This window comes from Talpa europaea (assembly GCF_964194135.1).
Source record: "Talpa europaea genome assembly, chromosome: 8".
Lineage (NCBI taxonomy): Eukaryota > Metazoa > Chordata > Mammalia > Eulipotyphla > Talpidae > Talpa > Talpa europaea.
Window position 1 is genome coordinate 34,027,405 of NC_140075.1, and position 27,158 is coordinate 34,054,562.

Below are 27,158 nucleotides of genomic sequence, written 5' to 3' on the forward strand. Positions count from 1 at the left end.
AATTTTGATTGGAATAGCATTGAATCTGTATATTGCTTTTGGAAGGATGGCCATTTTAGTAATGTTTATTCTTCCAATCCATGAGCAGGGGATGTCTCTCCATTTCTTTGTGTCTTCTTCTATTTCTTTTAACAGTGTTTTATAGTTTTCTTTGTATAGGTCCTTTACCTCTTTTGTTAGATTTATTCCCAAATATTTGATTTTTTTTGTTTCAATAACAAAAGGGATGGTCTTTTTGATTTCTTCTTCTTCAGATTTATTGTTTGTGTATAGGAAGGCTACTGACTTTTGCGTGTTGATTTTGTATCCTGCCACTTTACTGAACTGATTGATGAGTTGAATTAGCTTTTCTGTGGAGTTTTTGGGGTTCTCTATGTATAATATCATATCGTCTGCAAATAGTGATAGTTTGACTTCTTCTTTTCCTATTTGGATTCCTTGGATGTCTTTCTCTTGTCTTATTGCCCTGGCTAGGACTTCCAGTATTATATTGAAAAGCAATGGTGAGAGTGGACATCCTTGTCTTGTTCCAGATCTTAATGGAATTGCTTTCAGCTTTTCACCATTGAGAATGATACTGGCTGTTGGCTTGTCATAGATGGCCTTTATGATGTTGAGGTATGTTCCTTGTATCCCAAGAATTTCAAGGGCTTTTATCATGAATGGGTGTTGCACTTTGTCGAAAGCTTTCTCAGCATCTATTGATATTATCATATGGTTTTTATATTTCTTTTTGTTGATGTGTTGGATAACGTTGATTGATTTTCGGATGTTAAACCATCCTTGTGCCCCTGGAATGAATCCTACTTGGTCGTGGTGAATTATCTTATGGATACATTGTTGGATTCTGATAGCTAAAATTTTATTGAGGATTTTTGCATCAGTGTTCATTAGGGAGATTGGCCTGTAGTTTTCCTTTTTTGTGTTGTCCTTGTTCGGTTTTGGTATTAGTGTAATGTTGGCTTCATAGAACGTGTTTGGCATTGTCCCTTCCTTCTCAATTTTTTGGAAGAGTTTGTGAAGGATAGGCACTAATTCGTCTCTGAATGTTTGGTAGAATTCATTTGTAAATCCATCAGGTCCTGGGCTTTTGTTTTTGGGGAGGTTTTTGATTACCATTTCAATTTCGCTAATTGTAATTGGTCTGTTTAGGTGTTCTATTTCTTCTTTTTTTTTTTTTTTTTTTTTAATTAAAGTTTTTTTTTTTTTTTTTTTTTTTTTATAGAGGCATGCTTTATTTATTTGTTTGCTGGTTTGTTTGTTTGTTTGTTTTTACATGCACTGGGTACAGTCAGAAGCGCGGGAGGGTGAGAGAATTCACCAGAGCCAGAGCGGGGAGCAGAGCAGGCAGAAGGTCCGAAGTACACTGCTGAGGGGAGCAGCGGGCGGCAGGAGAGGTCTGCACGCCATGTGGGACCCTCCTCTGGTGGCCGGGGAGCAGCCGGGGATCGAACCGGCGCCGCAGAGGCCGCGCGCAGTTTCGCAACCCAGCGCTCAACCGCTGCGCCACCGGGGAGGCCTGTTCTATTTCTTCTTTATCTAGCTTTGGGTGATTGTAGAGTTGTAGGAATTTGTCCATCTCCTCTAGATTGTTAAACTTGTTTCCATATAACTGTTCATAGTAGTTACTGATTATTCTTTTGATTTCTGCTGTGTCCGTTGTGATTTCTCCTCTTTCATTGATGATCCTGTTTATTTGTGCTTTCTCCCTTTTTTCCTTTGTGAGCCTGGCTAGGGGTTTGTCTATTTTATTGATTTTTTCAAAGAACCAGCTCTTGGTTTCATTGATCTTTTGGATTGTTTTTTTTAGTTTCAATTTCATTTATTTCTGCTTTGGTTTTTATTATTTCTTTTCTTCTACTGGTTTTGGGGTTTTTTTGTTGTTCTTTTTCTAGATCTTTGAGCTTCGAGATTAGGTTGTTTCTTTGCGTTCTTTCTTGTTTCTTGATGTGAGCTTCTATTGCTATATATTTTCCTCTTATTACTGCTTTTGCTGCATCCCATACATTTAGGATATTGGTGTCCTCCTTGTCGTTCAATTCAAAAAATTTTTTAATTTCTTCTTTGATCTCCTCATTAGTCCAATGGTCTTCCAGTAGTGTGGTTTTTAATCTCCATGAGGTAGGAAAGTTCCTTGCCTTCTTTTTATGGTTTATTTCTAGTTTGATGCCTTCATGGTCAGAAAAGATGGTTGATATGATTTCAATCTTGGTGTATCTGTTGATGTTTGTCTTGTGCCCCAGTATGTGATCGATCCTGGAGAATGATCCGTGTGCGCTTGAGAAAAATGTGTACTCCGTTTTTTTGGGGTTTAGTGTTCTATAGATGTCTGTTAAGCCCAATTGCTCTAGGTCTTTATTTAGAGCTTTGGTTTCTTTACTTATTTTTTGTCTTGTTGATCTATCCATTGTTGATAGTGGTGTGTTGAAGTCTCCCACTACGTATGTGTTTTCTCTGATGTCTGTTTTCAGAGAGGACAACAGTTGTCTGATATATTTTGGTGCTCCTTCGTTTGGTGAGTATATGTTAATGAGTGTTATTTCTTCTTGAAGTATTGTCCCCTTGATCATAATGTAGTGACCATTGGGGTCTCTTTTTATCTTTTTGAGTTTGAAATCTGTTTTATCTGATATAAGTATAGCTGTTCCTGCTTTCTTTTTTGGTCCATTTGCTTGTAGGATTGTTTTCCATCCTTTAACTTTGAGCCTATTTTTATCTTTTGTAGCTAAATGTGTTTCCTGGAGACAGCAAAAGGTTGGGTTTTGTTTCTTAATCCAGGCTGCAACTCTGTGTCTTTTTATTGAAGAGTTTAGTCCATTTACATTTAGAGTTAATAGTGATATGTTAACATCTGTATTTGCCATTGTGTTTGTCTTTCCTTTGATTTTATTTATTTATTCTTTTAATAACTTTTTTTTTTTTTTTTTGGCCTTCTTTCATTGTTATTCGTCGCTCTGAGGTTCTGGCTTTAGGACTCCTTGTAGTATTTTTTGGAGTGGGGGTTTAGTTGCAATGAAATTCCGGAGTTTCTGTTTGTCTGGGAAGGTCCATATTCTTTCTTCAAAGAGGAAGGAGAGCTTTGCGGGATAGAGTATTCTTGGTTGGCATCTGTTTTCTTGTAGTCTGTTGACTATGTCCCTCCACTCTCTCCTTGCCCGTAGTGTTTCTTCGGAGAAGTCTGATGTCAGCCTGATTGGCTTTCCTTTGAATGTTATCTGTTTCTTCCCTCTTGCCAGCTTCATTATTTTTTCCTTATCCTGGATTCTTGGGAGCTTTACTATTATGTGTCTTGCTGTATTTTTCCTTTCGTCGTGGAAGTTTGGTGTTCTTCTTGCTTCTTTTATATCAATTTTCAGCTCCTTCTTCACATTTGGGAAGTTCTCTTCAATTATCTCTTTGAATATTTTCTCTGTTCCTACATCTCTCTCCTCTCCTTCTGGTATTCCTATAACTCTTATATTTCCTTTCCTCATGGAGTCAGATAGTTCCCGAAGTCTTTCTTCGTTCTTTTTCCTTCGTACTTCTCTTTCCTTTTCTGTTTTGGTTCTTTTTATTTCTGTGTCTTCAAGATTACTTATTCGTTCTTCCATTTCATCTATTCTGCTTTCATTGCTTTTCCCAGAATTCTTTAGTTCTTCCATTAATTCTTTGATCTCCTGCATTTCTTTTACTTCCCTCTTTAGGGACTCAATTTCTTTCTTCTGACCATTGTTTTCCCTCTCTAGGGACTCAATTGCATTCTTCTGATCGTTGATTATTTTTCCCTTATCATTGTTTTCCTTTATGACTTCTGTCAGTTTTTTAATCACGGCAATTTTAAATTCTCTTTCTGGAAGGCTCAGAAATTCTTCCAAGTTATTGTCGTTGCAATCTGGGGGTTGGCTTTCTTTTTGTGGTGTGCTTTTTCTCTGGAGAGTTGCTAGGTTGCGTGTGGTTCTTCTCCTCCCTACTGTCTGTTTTCTAATTTGCCGTATGCGTTGGGACAGTGTGTTGTTGGGACTTGCCGGCATCTTGGGTGGGCTTCTCTGTTCCCCTCTGGTTCTTCCAGGAGTCATCTGTCAGTTTCAAGCAGCCTTTACTGGAGAAAGGTCCCTGTTCTAAAATGCCGATGTGGGGACACACTCCCCTGTGCGCCTGGTCTGCCCCGGCGGTGGGTTCCTGCTCCCCTCTGGGCTTGGACTGCAGGCCAGAGGGGGTCTGGCGTGGGCGAACTTCCCCTGCTCACCTCTGGCTCCTGAGGAAGCCTTCTGCAGGTAGTCTTTACTGAAGAAATGTCCCTGTTCTAAAATGGTGATGTGGGACACACTCCCTGCGCTTCTGGTCTCAGGCACACTCTTCTGCACGCCTGGTCTGCCCCGGCTGTGGGTGCTCGCTCTCCCTGTGGGCTCAGACTACTTGTTCAGAAGGGGCCCGGTGTGGGCTAACTCCCCAGCTGGCCACTAGCTCCTTCAGTAGCCTGTGCTGGCTTCAAGTCGCTAGGTGGCACCAGAGATCTCTCCTAGAGCCCTTGGGGAGCTGATTTTCCACCCCGTGGGACAGGGAGCAGAGCGGGGATGGTAGGGTACACCTCAACGGCTTTGGGGTGCTGTGTCTGCCTTGTGCCCCACCGTCGTGGGGAACCCACGCCCCTAATTTCGTGCCCCGGGTCTCAGTTCCAAAGCCCTCAGTTCCAGGACGCGGGCTGTAGCCCAGATCAGTGGCGCGGGAATGGCGCCTTTTGAATCCCGCTCCCCTGCCTGGGCGCCTTGTTCCTGCTCACTCAGGGAGGGCCTCCGCCCAGGTCTCAGTTCCAAAGCCCTCAGTTCCAGGTCGCGGGCTGTAGCCCAGATCAGTGGCGCGGGAATGGCGCCTTTTGAATCCCGCTCCCCTGCCTGGGCACCTTGTTCCTGCTCATTCCGGGAGGGCCTCCGCCGTCTCCCCGCAAGCCTAGGTCGCAGGCGCAGGGGCCTGGGCAGCTGCAATCCGAGCGCTGCTTTCGCGCAAGCTTACCGGGCGGCCGGGGCTGTGTGCTGGTGCTGGTCTCCTCCTGGTGGGCGTGGCTCTCTTTAATGGCGCCTGGAGCTCACCTCCGCGGCGGCGGATCCTGCAGGGTTCGCCTCAGCTCCCGTTCACGGGGTGTGGTGGCTGAAATAGTTCCTTTCCACTCACAGTCCCACTTGCTGCATCCGTTTTTCTTGTTGGGCATTTTGGTTTGTTGTTTCCCTCGTCTCTGCCGGTCGGAGAGTGCCGCCTCTGTGGGCGGGGGAGGGGAGCAGGGTTCTGCGCTTCCCTCCCTTCTCGTCCTCTTTTATGGCAACTTTCTTCTTCGGGCAGTTTGCTGGAGTCACCCGTTTATCTTCCGTGTCCCAGTTCTCACTGGGACCTGCCGCTTTTCCTCCCTATTAACTTTTTTTAATGGGAGATCTTACTCGCAGCGTCTCCTCGCCGCCATGTTGCTCCGCCCCCTCCCCCTCAATTGTTTTTTTAACCCCCTTTCTAGACTTACTGAATAGCTATCACATTACTATGGCCTGGAAATTATTTATTATTTAATTCTGATGACAACCAAATGTAGGCAGTAATATATTCATTTTGTGAAATACAAAACAGGCTCAGAGATAAAATAATTTGCCCAAGGTCAAAATAGCTCATAAGTGGAAGCTTCAGGACTTGAACTCCAGTATTCTTTTAAGTTTTCTCCACTGCATTTTAGTGGTGTTTATATATAAATGAAGAAGCTAAAAATTGTGGTATCTTTAGGTAATTTGTTTAGTATTAGATGTTAATGAAATAGAGCTTCATTTATTTATTTATTTTTTTTAAAAATATTTTTGTAGTTTTCAATGAAGTTTAATTATGATTTGCCTAAATATCATCTTTGTGTTTCCCTTTCTGGGACTTTTTTTTTTTTTTATAAATTTTATTGTTATATTCCCCATACAATTGCAGCCCCCCATTCTGACCCCAATCCCTCCCCTCCCGCCCCCGCCCCCCTAAAAGTGTCTCTGGTTCATAGTTTTTTGTTGATTTTGATTTTCACTTTCTTATAGTTATTCATTTTCCTGGTCCCTTATTTAAGTTTTCTAGATTCCTGCTATGAGTGAGACCATCCGGTATTTTTCTTTTTCTTTTTGGCTTATTTCGCTGAGCATGATCCCTTCCAGCGCCATCCATGTTGCAGCAAATTGCATGTGTTTATCTTTTTTGAATGCTGAGTAATAGTCCATGGTATATATGTACCACATCTTCTTGATCCAGTCATCTATTTTTGGGCATTTGGGTTGTTTCCAAAGCTTAGCTATTGTAAACAGTGCTGCTATAAACATAGGGGTGCAGGTGTTCTTTGGAATTGATGTTTCTGTGTCCTTTGGGTAAATACCTAGGAGTGGAATTGCTGGATCATATGGAAGCGAAATAGAGCTTCATTTAATTGGTTTGATTCAATTACAGGTCAGTTACCTTGAGAAAAACTAAACTTTTAATTATCACCATGTATTTGTGAATGTGAAAAGTTGTTTTAGGAGGAACATCATTAGTGTTGGCAGACAGTTGCAGAAGTTCTGTTGCCATTTGATCAGTAACTTTATATTTACATATTTTTATTATTTTTCATTTATTTTTTTTTTTAGATTTATTTATTTATTTATACAAGCACTGGGTACAGTCAGAAGGATGGAGGGTGAGAGAATTCACCAGAGCCAGAGCGGGGAGCAGAGCAGGCAGAAGGACAGAAGTACACTGCTGAGGGGAGCAGCAGGCGGCAGGAGAGGTCTGCGCACCATGTGGGACCTTCCTCCGGTTGCCGGGGAGCAGCCGGGGATCGAACCGGTGCTGTAGAGGCTGCAGGCAGCTTCGCAACCCAGCGCTCAACCGCTATGCCACCGGGGAGGCCCTATATTTACATATTTATATTTTTAAAAATATTTATTTTGTAGAAGAACCGGGATATAGGCCAGAGGTGTGGGGAATGAGGGGTGACAGAGACAGAGTTGGGAGCACAACAGCTGGATCTACTGAAACACACTGCTGAGGGGATCAGCCAGTGAGACAGGAGAGCTCTGTTGCACCATATGTGGGTCAGCTCCCTGGTTGGGGATCAAACTCAGCACTGAAACTTAACCCTTAGGCTACCAGGAAGGCTTTGCCTATTTTGATTAGCATGGTTTAATGATTTGTGCCTAAATCACCTAAATAACAAAGTTCCAGCATTTAGTGGAAGTATGGTTATTAATATCAAGTTGGTAGGGTGAAGTTAAATAATATGGAGGGAAGAATATGGTTTTTGTAATTTGATGAACTTTTTAAAAAAAAGATTTATTTATGCATATAAGTACTGGGGTACAGGACAGAGGTGTGGGGGGGTGAGAGGATTCACCAGAGATAGAGTGGGGAACAGAACAGGCAGATTGACTGAAATACACTGCTGAGGGGAGCAGTGGGCAAGTCAGGAGAGGTCTGCTGCGCCATGTGGCTATCTCCCTGGCCAGGGATTGAACTCATGCTGCAGTGGCTGGCGATAGCTTGATAGCACTAATATTTAATCTCTGCACGACCAGAGAGGCCCAGCTTTGTAAGTCTTGACAGAAGGTAGTTAATCTTCTAATTTTGTCCTTCAATACTGCGTTGATAGGCCTCCTCGGTGGCGCAGTGGTTGAGCGCTGGGTTGCGAAGCTGCCCACGGCCTCTGCGGCGCCGGTTCGATGCCCGGCTTCTCCCCGGCCACAGGAGGAGGGTCCCACATGGCGCGCATACCTCTCCTGCCGCCCGCTGCTCCCCTCAGCAGTGTACTTCAGTTCTTCTGCCTGCTCTGCTCCCCGCTCTGGCTCTGGTGAATTCTTTCACTCTCCTGCGCTTCTGACTGTACCCAGTGCTTGCATAATAAATAAATAAATAAATAAATAAATAAATAAATAAATAAATCTTTAAAAAAAAATACTGCGTTGATTTTCTGTGTTTTTTACCTCACTGTATAAACTGTAGGATCAGTTTTTCACTATCCACAAAATAACTTCCTGGGATTATGTGGAGATTACATTGAGTTTATAGATTAAGTTGGGGAGAACTGACATCATGACATTATTTAGTCTTCTATCTATGAACATGAAATTTCTCTCCATTTACATAGTTCTTTGTTCATCAGAGTTTTGTAATTTTCCTCATATTGATCTTATAAATATTTTGTTAGACTTATATCTAGGTATTACATTATTTGGGTTGCTACTGTAAATGGTTTTGTGTTTTTAATTTCAAATTCCACTTGTTAATTGCTGGTTTATAAGAAGCTGAGGGAATACTACTGCTTGACCCTTTTCCAGAATGTCATGTATTTGGGAACTTATAGTATGTAGCTTTTTCAGATTGACTTCTTGTTTTTTGCTTTTTATATCTTAGAGTTCATGTCATGTCAGCACATAAAGATCTGTTTCATTCTTTTTTATTATTTATTTATTTTTAAATTTTATTTTATTTTTTATTTTTTTTAAGATTTATTTATTTACCTATACAAGCACTGCGTACAGTCAGAAGCGTGGGAGGGTGAGAGAATTCACCAGAGCAGGGAGCAGAACAGACAGACTGATGAAGTACACTGCTGAGGGGAGCAGCGGGCATGGTAGGAGAGGTCTGCATGCCATGTGGGACTTATTTGTTTATACAAGAACTGGGGTACAGGCCAGATGTGCAGGAGGGTGAGAGGATTCACCAGGGACAGAGTGGGGAACGGAACAGGCAGACTGACTGAAATACACTGCCGAGGGGAGCACCGGGCGAGACAGGAGCAGTCTGCTCGCCATGTGGCTATCTCCATGGCCTGCTGGAATCAAACTGGCACTGCAGAGGCTGCGGGCAGCTTCACAGTGCTGTGCTCATCTGCCTGTGCCACCAGGGAGGCCCCTCATTCTTTTTTATGACTACATAAAAAAGATCAGATTGGGTCTCCCTGGTGGGGCAAGGGTTAAAGACACAGCACTATCAAGCTGTTGCCAGCCACTGCAGCATGAGTTCAATCCCTGGCCAGAGATCAACACAGCGCAGCAGACCTGTCCTGTCTCTCCCGCTGCTCCCCTCAGCAGTGTATTTTCAGTGGATCTGCCTGTTCTGCTCCCCATTCTCTCTGGTGAATCCTCTCACCCCTCTCCCCAACACCTCTCTGGTCGACACCTCAGTTCTTATATGCATAAATAAAATAAATCTTTAAAAAAGATTTGTATATCATAATTTAATACTTCTCACATCAGTTTGTCATGATTTAATACTTCTTTCATCCCCATGGGAACATCTGTGATGTTGCAGACTTTCACATTGTAGCCACATAGATACATCTTTGCAGTGTGTACATATATGCACTGGATATTATATCTTTAGACATCTTCTTAATATTAGCAAGTACATATAACTATTTCATGAGTATAATGTGAATTTTTCCTCTCTCCTTTAGAAAGAAGCCTAAGAAGAGGGAAAATGGGATTGGATGTAGAAGGTCAATGCGATTACTGAAAGTAGAGCCTTCAGGAGTTCCATTACCAGAGGCTCCAACTCAGCCAACAATAGTAGCAGATGAAAATGTAAGAAAAAGTACAAATATGTCAACTCAGTGAAATACTGAAATATTTGATGTGTTTGAGACTACACTAAAAGGTCATTAAATTATGTTTAATGTCATCTTAATACTCATTAAATGAATAAGATTTTAAAGTCATAGGGACTGAATTGGATTCTGTGTATCTACAGACTTACCTACTGTGGGATTGTGATTAAATTACTTAGCCTTTCTGAACTCACTTCCCTGTTTTTTGAATGAAAACTATAGAAACCTCAAAGGGGTATTGGGAGGATTAAATGAAGCCATATTTATAAACTTCCTTTCATTGTTTTAAAAACCTAATAAATAATCCATAAATGGTAGTAATTATTGTTATTGATAATAATGTGATGGGATCCCTTGATATAGTTTAATGTTATAATATTAGTGAGTAGAAAGAGTTTTATTTACCAAGTTTATTCTATAATATTTTTTATTCAAAGAGCATCTACTGTTTTTAATACTTTATATATAAGTGTTTTACTATAAATTGAAAGATAGCACTAAAGATCAACTCTGACGTTTTGGTCATCTGAATGATCATCACAACCATATATCTGTTGGTCATCACAATTTTGTAGATACCCTTACTATATCTAATGTACTTTGATATTTTTTCTTCTTACTAGCTGAGATACCCTTTTTTGGAGGGTATTTTTTGTTGTTGTTGAGGTAACATCGGTTTATAATGCCTTATGATTCAGAAATACGGGTTCACCTCTTTATATATATATTACCACACCCAGCTCTAAAGCATCCATATTCCTCCACCATAGTCCAATGGGTTCCCTTTTTTTCATATATGGTACTGTGTTTTTATGTGATTTTTAGAATTCTGGAGACCTGATCTTTCAACTGCTGAGTCAGGGGGTGAGAGAGGGCATGGAGAGGGACAACTGCTACTGTGAATGTGCTGGTGGGGGTCTGACTCCTGCTTATGGCTCCACGGATATTGCTCTTTCCTGGGGTTCTAGATCTGAGAGTCTGAAGTCAGTGCATTTCACAAGGTCAGTGTGAGTCATAAGGCATAGTGTAGGTGTGTCAGAGGAGCCCTAGGAGTATAGTACTAATCACTTTCCTTTTTCTTTTCACTGGGAACCTGACCTGCTGGGAGTACCCTAGTACCTCCACAAGTATTTCCCCTCAGTCAGGCTTGTGTTCCTCCATACTGTTGACCTCTCACCTCCCCAGTAATTCTATGGCAGCTCCCCTGCCCCAGGATGCAGTTCCAGGTGTTTCTCTCCACCCATCTCTTTAATGAAGCATGAATCTCCTCCTTGTCCCTTCTGGTGGAGTTTGTGCTGGTCTCTGATGCCCAAGAGATGTTTTGATTTCTCCCTAAGTCATGGATTTTCTTTAATGAAATTGATGTTACCTGAATCAATTCTTTGTAACTGCAGTATTGTTAAGTGTGTCTTTGGACAAGTTAAGTCTGTAAGTTTAGTATCTTTAAAATGTATTCTCTGATTTATTGGATTGTTGAGAGGATTAAATGAGACAATCCATGTTATTACTATACAGTGTACATTGTAGTCATTCAGTCATTGAACATCTATTTTTGGAATGCTAAGAATGTGTCTACCCTGTTGTTGGTATTAAAAGTAAAGTAGTGAAAAATCTCAACTTTTATATTCAGGGCAGGATGACAATCACCAACTTTTTTTTTTTTTTTTTTTTTTTTTTAATAACAGCCTTTGTTACCTTCTGGGCCTTTAGAAATGACTCCTGAAAATCGAGATGATAACAGTGAACTTTTTAAAGGCTTTCTACAAGTATGGGCAAAAGTGAATAAGGTATTACTTGGGATGGCTTACAGTTTTTAGAATCATCTGTTATATAACTAATATATAGTATTAACTTAGTACTTTGATCCTGCCCATCGTTTCAGACAAGTAGTAAGAATATCGAAAAGAAGTTATCCAACATTAAAAGGTGAGTTAAAATTCCTTGCCTTTTTTTATTTTTTTAAAGATTTATTTGTTTATGCAAAGAAGTACTAGAGTACAGGCCAGAGGTGTCCGGGTGAGAGGATTCACCAGAGACAGAGTCGGGAACAGAACAGGCAGACTGAAGTATACTGCTGAGGGAGCAGCAGTCAAGTCAGAAGAGGTCTGCTGTGCCATGTGGGTCCCTCCCTGGTTGGGGACCGAACTCGTGCTGCAGTGGCTGCAGATAGCTTCATAGTGTTGCGTCTTCTTGCACCACCAGGGAGGCCCCCGTTTTTATTTTATAAAGATATTTTATGCATACAAGAACTGGGGTTAGACCAGAGGTGTGGGGGGTGAGAGGATTCACCAGAGACAGAGTGGGGAGCCAAACAGGCAGATCTACTGAAATGCACTGCTAAGGTTAGCAGCGGGTGAGACAGGCAACGTCTGCTGCACTATGTGGGCCAGCTTCACCCTAACAAGTTCCCTTGTTTTGTGTATTTCTTTTCAGCATATGTTGCTATATGCTGTGCCACTAGGTTATATATATATATATATATATATATATATATATATATATATATAAAATGAATGCAGATATTTTATGTCAACAATCAGAACAGTGCATGACACATGATATATATTCATTCAATTTTAATAAATGTATGAATTCTCATACATTTTAAATTTATTATATACAATTTGCATTATGCTTTCCTCATTAATATTATGGTTGCATGTTTCAAGAGTCTTTATATTTTAGTGAATAATTATAGAATATTCTATTGAGTAGATGGAATTTACTTAACCATCCTCTTGCTGCCTAAATTTGGAGTATTGGAGTATTAAGTTTTGTATGTTTGTTGAGGTATATATTTGTGATAGTGAATTTTTTTCTTAATATAGATTTCTGGAAAATAATGAATCAAATATTATGGACAGTTACATGACTTTTAGTATACATTGCCACGTTATTGTCAAAATCTTTTTTTCCCTTCTGAAAATCTTATAAACTTACTTTGCGTAACAGTATACAGAAATGTATATGTTTAACTATTGCCTGCGAGCCTTCATAAGTGAAAAATAGTATTCCATTGTTTAATTTGATTTTCTTATGAGGAAGATGAATATTTTACCAAAATATCAGGTTGTGATTTTTTTTATGAATCATCTTGTACTTATTTTGACTGTTGAGATTAGTTTTCCTGATAAAATTTAACTTTTAATTTTTCTCAGCTACAAAGCCAACTTAAATGACATGGACATAAATGAAGATACTGTTTGTAAAGTTTTCAAAGGCCCAATATTCTCTTTGGCTCTCCATCCATCAGAAAATAGAACTTTAGTGGCTGCTGGAGCTAAATTTGGGCAAGTTGGACTTTGGGATTTGGTAAGTTATAATTAATTTTTTGAGGATATTAAAGTTTGAAGATAATAGTCTGTTTTAAACCAATATTACTTAAAAAAAAAAAAAAAAACCTGTAAGCAAATAGTCTAGAGCCAGATGTTTGTGTTACCTGATTTATAGATTTGTACTTTTGTGACATCAAATTTTAGAAATCTGGATGAATTTAAATTTGTGTTATAGAACTTTAGCTTTTTAAACTTGAATATCATTAGTCATCTGGGGTAAGTTAACTGCCAAGAAACTTTATTATAACTTTAAATGTATATATGGGAGGATCACATAATGTTCTTCATTTTCTAATTTTGTTTAAAAAGCAGTTTCCAAGCTAGATCAAAATATCTTCCCAGGGAACTACTTAGGATGATCCCAGTCATTTTTGATGAGTCAGAAACACATAACTGAATTTCATTCATTGTATATTTAGTTCTGCATTGAATTCTTTCAGTGGTTACAGAATTGAGAAAAGCCAAGTTAATGTTCTCGGAATTTACTTTCTAATTGGGGAAGAACAACAAAGACTTGAACCATGACATGAGATTAATGAATGGAGCTGAAGAAACTATCAGTAACTTGAATCTGTTTGGGGTTAATAAATAGATTTTGTAATTAAGAAGAAAAGACAAGTAAAAATTCTCTTTTACTTTGGGAGCATAGATTTTCCTTTATTTTGATGAAATATAAGTGGGAGTAAGAGGCTAAAAGATTTGGTAAAGAAAACTGAAGCAGAGAAATGGAAGGAGGACAGGAATAGTATAAAGTCACATGTTATTACATGAGTTTCAAGGATGGGAATTTGAGAGGGCCTCTAGTAGAGAAGTTAAAAAGAATTGGAACATAGAGGGCCTCCCTGGTGGCACAGGGGGTCGAGCACCTCACTATGAGGCTATCCGTAGCCCCTGCAGCACGAGTTCGATGCCTGGCCGGCCAGAGAGAAACCCACGTGGTCAGACCTCTCCTGTCTCTCCCGCTGCTCCCCTCAGCAGTGTATTTCGGTTGGTCTGCCTGTTTTGTTCCCCTCTCTGTCTCTGGTGGTTCCTCTCATCTCCTGCATCTCTGGCCTGAGCCCCAGCTCTTATGTACATAAATAGATAAATCCTTTTTTTTTTTTTTTTTTTTTTTAAGAGAATGGGAACATAGAAAAGAACCTTGGCTTTGAAAATAGGAGTAAGAGAATTGCTTCAACATTAGTGGGTTGAGAGAATAGTTTTAACATTTGAATATGTGATAAACAGACTTTAGGAGATTAAAAAAAAGTGGGGCTCCCTGGTGGACTAAGGGCTCTGTCTCAGGGATGTCACCAAAACTGCCCAGGTTCCATCCCCTGCCAGGGAGCTAATCCACATATGGCGCAGCAGAACTCTCCTGTCTTACCCGCTGCCCCCCTCAGCAATGTATTTCAGTAAATCCACCTGTTCTGCTCTCCACTCTGTCTTTTATGAGTCCTCTCATCCCCCCAACCCCCACACCTCTGGTCTACACCCTATTCTTCTATGCAAAAATAAATAAAATTAAAAAAAAAAGTGGGATGATGGAAGAAATAGAAGCAGTGGATAAAATATTGGATTTTTTTTTTTAGAAAAAAAATCTAGTTATTTTTATGTTATAAGGTGCATGTACTTTATTTTTTTTTCACATTTTGTTTTATTTATTTATTTTTTTTAATAGAGGCATGTTTTATTTTATTTATTTATTTGTTTTGTTTGTTTTGTTTATACATGCACTGGGTACAGTCAGAAGCGCGGGAGGGTGAGAGAATTCACCAGAGCGGGGAGCAGAATAGGCAGAAGGACCGAAGTACACTGCTGAGGGGAGCAGCGGGCGGCAGGAGAGGTCTGCGCGCCATGTGGGACCCTCCTCCGGTGGCCGGGAGCAGCCGGGGATCGAACCGGAGCCGCAGAGGCCGCGGGCAGCTTTGCAACCCAGCGCTCAACCGCTGCGCCACGGGGGAGGCCCAAAGGTGCATGTACTTTAAATGTACAATTCAATGATTCTTGATGGTCACTGAGTTGAAAATTTTTATCATTTCTCTAAGATTTCTCCTGCCTAGATAACATTAATCCCCCATTTCTATCCTTGTCCCCAGGCAAATCTCCATAAATTTGCTCTTTTTGGTCATTTCATTTCAGAATCATACATTACATGGTCTTTTATGTTCTTCCTTTCAGCATCAAGTTTTTAGGATTCATCTGTACTATAGCATGTATCAGTACTTATTTTAATTGCTGAATAGTATTCCTTTGTTTGACTATACCACATGTTGTTTATATACCACATGTTTATTTCATCACTTGATGGATATTTTGATTACAAATACTTTTCAAAAATTTTTATTTCTTTATGCATACAAGAGCTGGGGTGTAGGCCAGAGTTGCAGGGGGTGAGAGAATTCACTAGAGACAGAGTGGGGAACAGAAAGGCAGACGGACTGAAACACACTGCTGAGGGGAGCAGCAAGTGATACAGGAGAGGTCTGCTGTGCCACGTGGGTAACTCCCTGGCTAGGGATCAATCTCATGCTTTAGTGGCTGGTGATAGCTTGATAGTCCTGAGACTTACTACCCCTTGTGCCACCAGGGAGGCCCAGATTGCAAACACTTTTGACGTTCTGTGTGATGCTGCCATGAACATTTGTGTACATATTTTTGGGGGGGTGTGTGGATATGTATTTTAATTTCTCTTGGATAGATAACTAGGGGTAGAATTGCTGGGTCAAGAGTTCTGAGTAACAGGGGCCTCCCTGGTGGCTCAGTGCTATCAAACTATCGCCAGCCGCTGTGGCATGAGATCAATCCTGGCCATGGAGCTAACACACTTGGCGCAGAAGACCTCTCCTCTCTCCCCCTCTGCTCCCCTCAGCAGTGTATTTCAGTAGATCTACCTGTTCTTCTCCCTCCTCTGTCTCTGGTGAATCCTCTCCCCCCCCCCCCACCTACACCCCAGTTCTTATATGCATAAATAAATCTTTAAAAAGAAAAAAGAATTCCGAGTAACTAAGTTACTAAGTAACTGAGTAAGATTTCGAAGAATTGCCAAACTGCTTTCTAAATTGATTGTGTCATTTCAGATTTCCACTGGCAAAGTATGGAGATTTTAGATTGTATGTTCATCAACATCTATTGTGTTTTTTTGATTGTAGCTTTATAGTGACTGACTAATGGCATCTTACTGTGGTTTTGTATTTTCCTGATGATGTGAGCATCTTTTCATGTCACTTGGATTTATTTTTTAAACGGTTCTTCAAATCCATCAATGTTTCTAGGGTGTTTGTTGTCTTACCAAAGTTGTAAGAGTTCTTTATATATTATAGATACAAATTCTCTATTAGATTCGTGATTTGCAAGTACTTTTAGTCTGATTTCTTTTTCTTTTCTTTTTTTTTTTAAAAGATTTATTTATACAAGAATTGGGGTACAGGCCAGAGGTCTGGGAGGGTGAGAGGATTCACCCGAGACAGAGTGGGGAGCAGAACAGGCAGACGGACTGAAAACACTGCTGAGGGGAGCAGCGGGTGCTGAGGAGAGGTCTGCGGTGCCATGTGGCCCTGGCTGGCCGGGAATCGAACCCACACTGCAGAGGCTGCGGACAGCTTCACAACACTGCGCTTAACCTGCTGCGCCACTGGGGAGGCCATCTTTTTATTTTCTTAATGCTGTCTTCTAAGGTGCAAAAGATTTTAATTTTGATGAGGTCCATTCAAAAATTTTTTTTAATGGATTGTGCTCTTTGATTTTTTTAAAATAAAGATTTATTTATTTATACAAGCACTGGGTACAGTCAGAAGTGCGGGAGGGTGAGAGAATTCACCAGAGCGGGGAACAGAACAGGCAGACTGATGAAATACACTGCTGAGGGGAGCAGCGGGCGGTAGGAGAGGTCTGCGCGCCATGTGGGACCCTCGCCAGTGTCCCGGGATCGAACCAACGCTGCAGAGGCTGCGGGCAGCTTCGTAACCCAGCGCTCAACTGCTGCGCCACCAGGGGAGACCTGCTCTTTGGTGTTTTATCTAAGAAATTTTTAACCAAAGTTTTGAAGATTTTCAGACTTTTTTAAAAAAGCTTTTTGTACATTTAGCATTCTTGGATCATCAATCTTGAGTTATTTCTCGTACAAATCATGAAGGAAAGATCCAAGTTCATCTTTTTGTATGTGAGTATCCAGATGTGTTGCATTAGTCATTAGATTGTCTTGACACTCCCTCAGTTTATCTTCTAAACTTTACTAATTTCACCTAGGATCAAAATTTGAGTCATTTATTCAGTCAACCATTTATTTATTCCACACTTACTATTTTCTTTTTTTTAAGATTTATTTATTTATACAAGAGCTGGAGTATAGACTAGAGGAGCGGGAGGGTGAGAGAGTTGACCAGAGTCAGAGCAGGGAGCAGAACAGGCAGACGGAGCAGCGGGTGCAACAGGAGAGGACTGCCGTGCCATGTGGGAACCTCCCTGACCGGCTGGGAATCAAAAACACGCTGCAGAGGCTGCAGACAGCTTCACAGCACTGCACTTAACCCGCTGCGCCACCGGGGATGCCCCACACTTATTATTTCTAATGTATTATTGTAATGACTCCCCGGTGATCAGACATTTGTATATAAAGACTCTCTGTCCTCATAAAATTTAGAATTAGGGCCTCCCTGGTGGCACTTTGGGGCCCTCATGGCACAGGGGTTAAAGTCTTAGCACTACCAAGCTATTGCCAGCTACTGTGTCATGAGTTCCATTCCCAGCCAAGGAGGTGACCCACATGGTGCAGCAGACCTCTCCTGTCTCCTCAGCAGTGTATTTCAATAGATCTGTTTTCTCCCTACTGTCTCTGGTGAATCCTCTCACACACATACCTCGCCGCCCCGCATCTCTGGCCTACACCCCAGCTCTTGTATGCATAAATAAATAAATCTTAAAAAAAAAATTTAGAATTAGAATTTACTGAGAAAAGCAACATTAATGAAATGATTACCAAGTATACCATTACATAATTGACAAGTAGAATTATGTGTTGTGATTAATGGAATGAAGGGAAAGGAGTGTTATGAAAACAGAGAGAGTAGTCTAATGTGGAGTATCAGGGAAGGCTTCCGTGGGGAAGAAAATTGAGATTTGAAAGCTAAATATGAGTAAGACAGGTAATGAAAGGGGAACGAGCACTTGAGGCAAGGAGAGCAGCATTTTTAGTACATTGGAAGAATGCCTACTTGATAATTCAAAGACCTGAAAGAATATCTGTGTGATTGGAGCATAGACAGCAAAGTAATGAGTGGAAGGAATGGATGAGTGGACTAGGAGGAATCTGTAGAGGTGGACAGACACCAGATGTAGATCTTTATCAGTTTTGTTAGGAATTTTGGTTTTTATTCTAAAAGCAACAGGAAGCCACAAAAGAGTTTAAGCTGGGTCTTAATTTCCTATGTCTAGTAAAGTCCTTAAGTGGTTTTGCCTTTTTCTTTCCCTCTTTATAACCACCATATTGGGCTAGCGCCCATCTCTTTTTTAGGATTAACATCATAATCTTTTTTTTTTTTTTTAATTTTCTAGAGGCATGTTTTATTTATTTATTTGTTTGTTTTTTGTTTATACATGCACTGGGTACAGTCAGAAGCGCGGGAGGGTGAGAGAATTCACCAGAGCCACAGTGAGGAGCAGAGCAGGCAGAAGGACAGAAGTACACTGCTGAGGGGAGCAGCGGGCGGCAGGAGAGGTCTGCGCACCATGTGGGACCCTCCTCCGGTGGCCGGGGAGCAGCTGGGCATCGAACTGGCGCCGCAGAGGCCGTGGGCAGCTTCGCAACCCAGCACTCAACCGCTGCGCCACCGGGGAGGCCCAACATCATAATCTTACCTGGTGCTTGTGCATCCAGTTTTTCTCTTCCAAATCAGTGTGCACACATTGCCTTTTCTAGGCTCAAAACAAACTGCCCTTGGACCCATTTTGGTTTAAAGTAATTAGAAACTCTCAACCTGGTATATTCAGTTTAAAATTGGGGATTGGAATTTTCCCTAGTATGAGCAAAAGATGATAAAGTCAACAACAAAAAATTCACCAGTATCAGTAAGGAAGATAAATATAACTTAATGCTGTGTACTTAAATAACTAGCCACTAAGGACAGAAACAAATTCTGTAGCAGAAGTTGGTAGAGGACAGCATGCTCTACCTCCCAAATTCACACTGGTAAATTAACCACTCCCTGAGAATTTCTGCCTATATCCTCAAAACTAGAATAAAGCACACTGAATGGGTATTCGTGTGCTGGGAAAAAAACAGAGGAAATAAGGAAAAAATCTCTGCAAGGAAATTTTCTTGGTATATGGTAGTGGTATAATACCCAAGCATGCATACCTGCTAAGTAGGTGGTGTGAATTCTGGAATAAGATAATGAACAAAATCTCAGAGTCTAAGAACACTAATAAATAGAACATATTGTTTAAACTGAAACCAGCTGTCTGCCTGACTCCTCCTGTCCCCAGCTTGCTTCTTTATTACAGAAAGGCCTGCCATTTTCTTTTTCTTTTTTAAAAAAGATTCTATTTATGCATACGAGACCTAGGGTGTAGGCCGGAGATATGGTGGGGGTGAGAGGACTCACCAGAGACAGAGTGGGGAGCAGAACAGGTAGATCTACTGAGATACACTGCTGCGGGGAGCAGTGGGTGAGGCAGGAGAGGTCTGCTGCACCATGTGGGTTAGCTCCTGGCGGGGAGAGGGGGGGAATTGAAGGGGAGGTTTGCTGATGATAGCTTGATAGTACTGTGACTTTAAGCCCTGCACCACCAGGGAGCCCCAAGGCCTGCCATTTTCTGAGGAAAAAATAAACTGGCATTAGGAATGGAAGTAAATTCTTTACTTCAGCGTATCAAAGTCCACTCTTCAGTACAGGTCTAATTTTCAGTATAGTAGTTACTGTTTACATACCAATATTTACATTTTAATTAAATGTAAAATTAAAATTCGTTCTTTAGTGACAACTAGGTATGTTTGAAGTTCTTAGTGACTATATATGGCTAGTGGATACCGTATTGGACAGTGTATGAATGTGTATGTATTTTTATAAAGTTTTTGTCATCTCAGAATATTCTTTTGGACAAATGCTGCTGTTAAGCAAGTTAATAACGTTAATTTGGTATTATAAAACTCAAAGACAGGGTGATCAAACAATAGAATGATACGAAAAAGAGCAGACAGAACTAAAGGAAACAAAGATCAATGAAACTAAAAATTAGAAACTAATAAATTAGGCCAGTGCAACATAATCTCAAACATGAAAAAAGACTTAAGAAACAAGGCAATGAAAAAGGAAAGATAGTTAAAAAGATGGTCCAACAAATGAAACAGAAAATAAATTCAAAGACTATTTTTCTTAAATAAAGATAGAATTGAATTGACAGATTGAATGTGTACAGTATGTTCTAGGAAAATTTTGGCCTTAAATGTTAAAGAATTTTTTAGGCGGAAGAAACATATTTAAGGGAAAAGCCAAATTTGCCTCAGTTTTCTGCAGCAATATGTTAGGTAACGTGTAAAACCTTCTGAGGGAAGGAGGTGTGGCCCTGAGATACTTATCCAGTCCAAGATTGTTGTAATGTGAAAGTACCAAGTAGGTAATCTTACGAAAAAATTCAAGAAATTCAAGATTCATGAGTTCATCTAGGAAAAAACTGAGCACATCCCAACTAATTAGGAGTAAAAATTAAGATTTCAGAAATAGAGAAGCTTGACAAAAGAATGGGTGATGAGCATTGAATCCATTTAAATGAAAAATTAATATAATAGAGCTGTATGAATATTATGAATCTGGACAAAATAACAAAATAGAGAAAATAAAGACAATGGAGAAAAGGATGACTAGAGGAGGGGTGAGAGCAATATTGTCAATCAGTAGATACCATCTAAAATTGAGTTGTGATTTAAAAATAAAAAGCATAGTGCCTACAACTAATTTAGAAGATAATCTCTTTGGAACATAGCATCTTCTATTTTCTTTTGTAAAAAAAAATACTTAAAGTTCAAAAATTCCTTCATCCTGATGTAAATACTATAAAATGGCATGTTTAGCATCATTTTTTCTAAGTTTTGTCATTTTACATATATAGGATATATAGGTACATATAAAGATATCTGTAATGATCACCGATATACATTTTTAAAGATTTATTTATGGATGCAAGAGCTGGGGTACTGGCCAGAGGTGTGTGGGGGGTGAGAGGATTCACCAGAGACACAGTGGGCATCAGAACAGGCAGAATGACGGAAACACACTGCTGAGGGGAGCAGCGGGCAAGACAGGAGAGATCTGCTTCGCCAAGTGGATTGCTCCCTGGCGGACCAGGGATCTAACTTATGCTGCAGAGGCTGGGGATTTGCTTCAGAGTGTGGTACTTAACCCCTTGCGCCACCAGGGAGGCCTGATCACAATATTTTAATGGTAATTTGGGAATTGGAGTGATTTTAAAGTTTTTTTTTTTTTTTTTTCCTAAAAAAACCACTGTAAATAAATGTCAAGATGTTAACACTGGTTAATTCTAGGTAGGAGAAATGTATATAATTGTAATTTTTTCCTTCCTATTTTATTTATTCCTTTAAAAAATAGTTCAGTTTATTTTAAAATTTGAAGTAAAAAAGGGGAAAACAAAAATTCTTAAGTATTTCAGAGCTGGCCAGAACAGATTTGGAGGTGATAGTTCTCATTCTTAATAACATGTGTGGGTAGGGCCTCCCCGGTGGCACGCGGTTGAGCGCTGGGCTGCGACGAAGCTTCCCGCAGCCTCTGCAGCACCAGTTCGATCCCTGGCTGCTCCCCGGCCACCGGAGGAGGGTCCCACATGGCGCGCAGACCTCTCCTGCCGCCCGCTGCTCCCCTCAGCAGTGTACTTCTGTCCTTCTGCCTGCTCTGCTCCCCGCTCTGGCTCTGGTGAATTCTCTCACCCTCCCGCGCTTCTGACTGTACCCAGTGCTTGTATAAATAAATAAATAAATAAATAAATAAATAAACAAACAAATAAACAAATCTTAAAAAAAAAATAACATGTGTGGCATGTGAGTATAACTTCCCCAAATCTGAAAAGTGATGATTTAGGAATTGGTAATCCAGTTGTGCAAAGAAAAATCCTTAGAAGTAGTAACATCAATGTGGAAACTCAAATATGTGCATTTTCATTATGTATTTATAAGTTTAAAGCATGTTTTTTAAAAAGATACCTATTCAGTGACTTGATCAAACTGTTGTACTTAGCAATTAATACATTAAAACATTAAAATTACATTAAAACATTTAATTGGAATGCTTTACACTTACCACAGAACAGAAACGAAAATAATCTCTTATACAGTTAATTACAAATACTTGTAACTAATAGTCCCTGAAGTTTTTTGTTGTTGTTTTTTGGCCCATATACTTAAGTATTATCTAAAACATGTCTTTGTAGCTGCTGGGCCCTGCCATCCCTGTACTGGGCTGAGTTTACAAATCTGTTGTAACCTGTAGTTTCCCTGTTATTTCTCTGGCTCTACTCTCCTGCTTAGCTTTGTTCCCTGGTAATTAATTAAAACCTGCCACTGCCATAGCTACTGCTGCTACTGGAATCACCATAGCCACCTTGGTTTCATGGTTTGGTGAAATATTGGCCTCTACCCCTAAGGGGCTTCTGCTCTAAATTTCCTCCTTCATGGGCCCCAAATTTGAATAATTGATTGTTGTAATTGCCAAAATCATTGTAAAGTCCACCACCTACAAAATTTCTTCTGTCATTACCAAATTCATTATAGCCATTCCCACTGCCACAATATCTACTACCACATGGCTGCCACCATGTGGTAGTAGCCACTTCTACCACTGAAGTTTCCACCATAACCAAGTTGTCATTCCTAACAAAACCACTTTCACCATCATTGCCAGAGTTTATAGATACACTGTGACTTTTTTGTATGAAGTATTGGACATTTCTTGCTTAGATAGGGCTTTCCTTACTTCACAGTTGTGATGGTTCACTATATGGTATTTCTCCTCCCCCGCCCCCAAGCTGCTTATTGAGATAAAATGGGTTTACATCTTTGTATTTGCTCCAGGGGTTATAGGTTCAAACCTCAACAAATGTATACTTTCACACCCTGCCTACCACCAGTGCCCCACAATCCTCCTCCATGTTCCATGGCCTTCTACTTTCACCCCATCATCCTTCACCTCTGGTTGCCTTAGTTTTGCAATCAGATGTTCAGAGCTTATTGGTTTGGTTTTAACTGACACTTTGTTTTGTTTCTCTGTATTCCACGTATGAGTGAGACCATCCCATATTTGTTTTTCTCCTTTTGACTTACTTTATCAGCATTATCCTCGCCAGTTCCATCACAAATGACACATTATGTTATTTCTGAGTGACAGTCTTGTCTACCAAATCATGGTCATCAAAGGTCTCAAAAGCAGAGCCTCTCTTGCCACTGCCACAATCAGTCATGATTTCAATCACTTCAGTTTTTCCATACTGCTCAAAATAATCTCTTAGATGATGTTCTTCAGTGTCTTCTTTTATGCCACCAGCAAGTCATTTTCATAGTTAAGTGGGCACTGAGTCTTTCAGAGACTCTTCTTGACACAGCCTTCTTTTGTTGCACGATTCTTCCATCCACTTTGTATGTTCTTGCATTCATGGCAGCATCCACTTTCTCAACAGTGGCATAAGTGACAAACCCAAAGCCTCTGGATCACTTGTTTGGTTCTCTCATTCCACATTGTTCAAAATAGCTTCTCAGACTTCATCAGTTGTTTCAAAGCTTAAATGTCCCATGAAGAGCTTTCACAGCTATTCTAGCTCCTGGGGACATTCTTAACTTGAATATGATGGCAGTGAAAGGAGAGAGAGTGCAAATGCATACACAGTGGTATCCATGAGCAGAAAGGCTAACAAAAAATGTTTTTTTAAAAGATTATTTATGCAGGGCCTCCCCGGTGGCGCAGCGGTTGAGCGCTGGGTTGCGAAGCTGCCCGCAGCCTCTGCAGCGCCGGTTCGATCCCCGGCTGCTCCCCGGCCACCGGAGGAGGGTCCCACATGGCGCGCAGACCTCTCCTGCCGCCCGCTGCTCCCCTCAGCAGTGTACTTTGGTCCTTCTGCTTGCTCTGCTCCCCGCTCTGGCTCCGGTGAATTCTCTCACCCTCCCGCGCTTCTGACTGTACCCAGTACTTGAATGAATAAATAAATAAATAAATAATTAAAAAAATTTAGAAAAAAAAAAGATTATACAGAACTGGGGTACAATCAGGCACAGGAGGGTGAGAGGATTCACCAGAGACAGAGCGGGGAGCAGAATAGGCAGATGGACCAAAGACACTGTTGAGGGGAGCAGCGGGCGAGGCAGGAGAGGTCTGCCTTGCCAAGTGGATTTCTCCCTGGCTGGCCGGGAATTGAACCCGCACTGCAGAGGCTGTGGACAGCTTCACAGCGTGGCACTCAACCTGCTGCGCCACCGGGGAGGTCGGAGACATGGGGGGTGAGAGGACTCACCAGAGACAGAGCAGGGAACAGAACAAGCAGACTGACTGAAATACACTGCTGAGGGGAGCAGTGGGCAAGACAGGAGAGGTCTGCTGCACCATGTGGGTTGCTCCCTGCCGGGCCGGGATCAAGCTCACGCTGCAGAGTCTGAGGTGTGTTTCATAGTGCGGTGCTTAACCCCTTGCACCACTAGGGAGGCCCAAAGCTTTTATTTATGCATACAAGAACTGGGGTATGGGCCAGAGGTGTGGGGGGGTGAGAGGATTCACCAGAGATGGTGGGGAGCAGAACAGGCAGATCTACTGAAAAACACTGCTGAGGGGAGCAGTGGGCGAGACAGGTGCTCGTGAGATAGGAGAGGTCTGCTGAGCCATTTGTGTCAGCTCTCTGTAGCTCTCTGCCTGGGACCAAACTCATGCTGCAGTGGCTGTGGATTGCTTCATAGTACTGAGGCTTAACCCCTTGTGCCCCCTGGGAGGCCCAACTTTTTTTTTTTATTAAAGATTTATGCATATAAGAACTGGGGTATAGGTCAGAGGTATGGGGCGGGGGTGAGAGGATTCACCAGAGAAAGAGTGGAGAACAGAACAGGTGGATCTACTGAAATACACTGCTGAGGGGAGCAGCAGGTGAGTCAGGAGAGGTCTGCTGCGCCAAGTGGATCACCTCTCTGGCTGGGAATCAAACTTGTGCTGCAGTGGCTGTGGATTGCTTCATAGTGCTGCATCTTAACCCCTTGTGCCACCAGGGAGGCCGTTTATTTTTTTTTAAGATTTATTTTACTTATGCACAGAAGAACTAGGGTGTAGGCCAGAGGTGTGGGCAGTGAGAGGATTCACCAGAGACAGTGGGGAGCATAACAGGCGGATATACTGAAATAAACCATTGACGGGAGGAGCGGGTAAGACAGGGGAGATCTATTGAGCCAAGTGGGTCAGCTCCCTGGCCTGGGATCAAGCTCATGCTGCAGTGGCTGGCCATTGCTTGATAGCACTGAGACTTTAACCCCTGTACTACCTCGGAGGCCCTGTGTAGTTTTTAGTTTTGACTTTCTGAATGGGAGGGTGAGTATATTTATACACTAAGAGACTGAATATAGTACAGATATAATTTAATGATTCCATGGTATAGAAAATACTGCTTTTCATTATGTTTTCCTCCCCCACTCTTTTCCAGACTCAGCAACCTAAAGAAGATGGGGTTTATGTTTTTCAACCCCATACTCAGCCAGTTAGTTGTCTTTACTTCTCACCTGCCAATCCGGCTCACCTACTGTCACTGAGCTATGATGGCACGTTACGCTGTGGGGATTTTTCCAGCGCAGTTTTTGAAGAGGTAAATCTTAAATGTGTTTATATGCTGACCTCAGATGATAATCCTGGGTTCTTTATGAAATGCTGGAAGCATAATTGTTATATCAGGTAGGTGGTATAGCCTAGGGTCTTTGGAACTTCCCTACGTAAGTCCAAATCCCAGACCGTCTGATACTACTTGATACCTTAATATGTTACTTACCATCTTTGTGTCTCACTTTCTTAGTTGTGAAAATGGGATAGTGTCTACCTCATAGGGTTGTCATGAAGATTAAATGCATTAATGCAGATAAAATACTTAGAATTGTCTAGTACATAGTGTTTGCTCCTATTTTTTTAATTTTTGCAAACAACTTTTCAATAACTTTTTTGTTTTTTTTTTTCCAAAAAGATTTATTTATGCATACAAGAGCTGGGGTGCATACAAGAGCTGGGGTACAGGCCAGAGGCATGGGGGATGAGAGTATTCACCAGCGACAGAGTGGGGAACAGAACAGGCAGACTGACCAAAGTACACTGCTGAAGGGAGCAGTGGGCAAGTCAGGAGTTGCTCCCTGGCTGGCCGGGAATCAAACTTTTTGCTGCAGTGGCTGTGGATAGCTTCATAGGTTGCATCCCAACCCTTGCGCCACCACGGAGGCCCAACTTTTTTGCTTTTAGACTTAAGACAATATTTTTTTCATTCAAGAAAAAAAATTGCATATTATATTCTTGTTCATTATTCCTGGGCTTTGCACATGTGAATTTTTTTTTTTTTTTTTTTTTTTTGTGGGACCCTCGCCGGCAGCCGGGGAACGATCCGGTGTTGCAGAGGCTGCGGGCAGCTTCACAGCGCAGCTCTCAACCACCTGCGCCACCAGGGGAGGCCCTTGTTTTGTTCTTATTCATACCTCTGTTGGTTCTGGCTTTAGGACTCCTTATAGTATTTTTTGGAGTGGGGGTTTAGTCGTAATGAAATTCCGGAGTTTGTGTTTGTTAGTGTTTGTTTGTCCTTTGCCTTATTCTCTCTTCATAGAGAGAGAGTAACCATTCTAGTGGGTTTAAATAGTGTCTCATTGTGGATTTAGCTTGCATTTCCCTAATGGTTAATGATGCTGAACATCTTTTGATGTGCTTATTGGCCATTTTTTTAAATAATAGAAATGTCCATTCAGGTCCTTTGCCTATATTTTATTTGGATTATCTGTATTTTTAGAATTGAGTTGTAAGTGTATGTTATATACAGTAAAATTTACCTTTTTAAGTGTACAATTTTGTACACATGCATTTTGACAATTTGCATGTAATTGTATAATTACCCCACAATCAAGAATTAGGAAGTTTCCATCACTTCAAAAAATTACTTCGTGCTCATTTGTCCTCAGTACCTGCCTCCTTCCCCCAACCCCTGAGAACCTCTGATGTGTTCACTGTCCTTATGATTTTCCTTGTTTGTGAATGAAATGAAATCATACAGTGTGAGAATTT

General features: G+C 41.1%; 1 protein-coding gene and 1 pseudogene across 3 annotated transcripts in view; one reads left to right on the plus strand and one right to left on the minus strand.

Annotated features, from left to right (window-relative positions):
* Positions 1-27,158, plus strand: part of WDR76 (WD repeat domain 76) — a gene marked incomplete at both ends in the record, with an annotated part of 55,825 nt that overhangs the window by 17,877 nt on the left and 10,790 nt on the right. For both annotated transcript variants that reach the window (XM_084241114.1, XM_084241115.1), the window contains 5 exons: positions 9,416-9,542; positions 11,251-11,352; positions 11,448-11,491; positions 12,724-12,877; positions 25,555-25,713. In XM_084241114.1, the coding sequence (XP_084097240.1) occupies positions 9,416-9,542; positions 11,251-11,352; positions 11,448-11,491; positions 12,724-12,877; positions 25,555-25,713 (586 nt within the window). The remainder of the gene's footprint in view (positions 1-9,415; positions 9,543-11,250; positions 11,353-11,447; positions 11,492-12,723; positions 12,878-25,554; positions 25,714-27,158) is intronic.
* On the minus strand, positions 22,435-24,795 carry LOC311176082 (heterogeneous nuclear ribonucleoprotein A1-like 3; annotated as a pseudogene). The gene is made up of 3 exons: positions 24,787-24,795; positions 23,269-23,679; positions 22,435-22,892 (listed from the first exon to the last, which is right to left on the minus strand). The product of its transcript is annotated as a heterogeneous nuclear ribonucleoprotein A1-like 3 (transcript).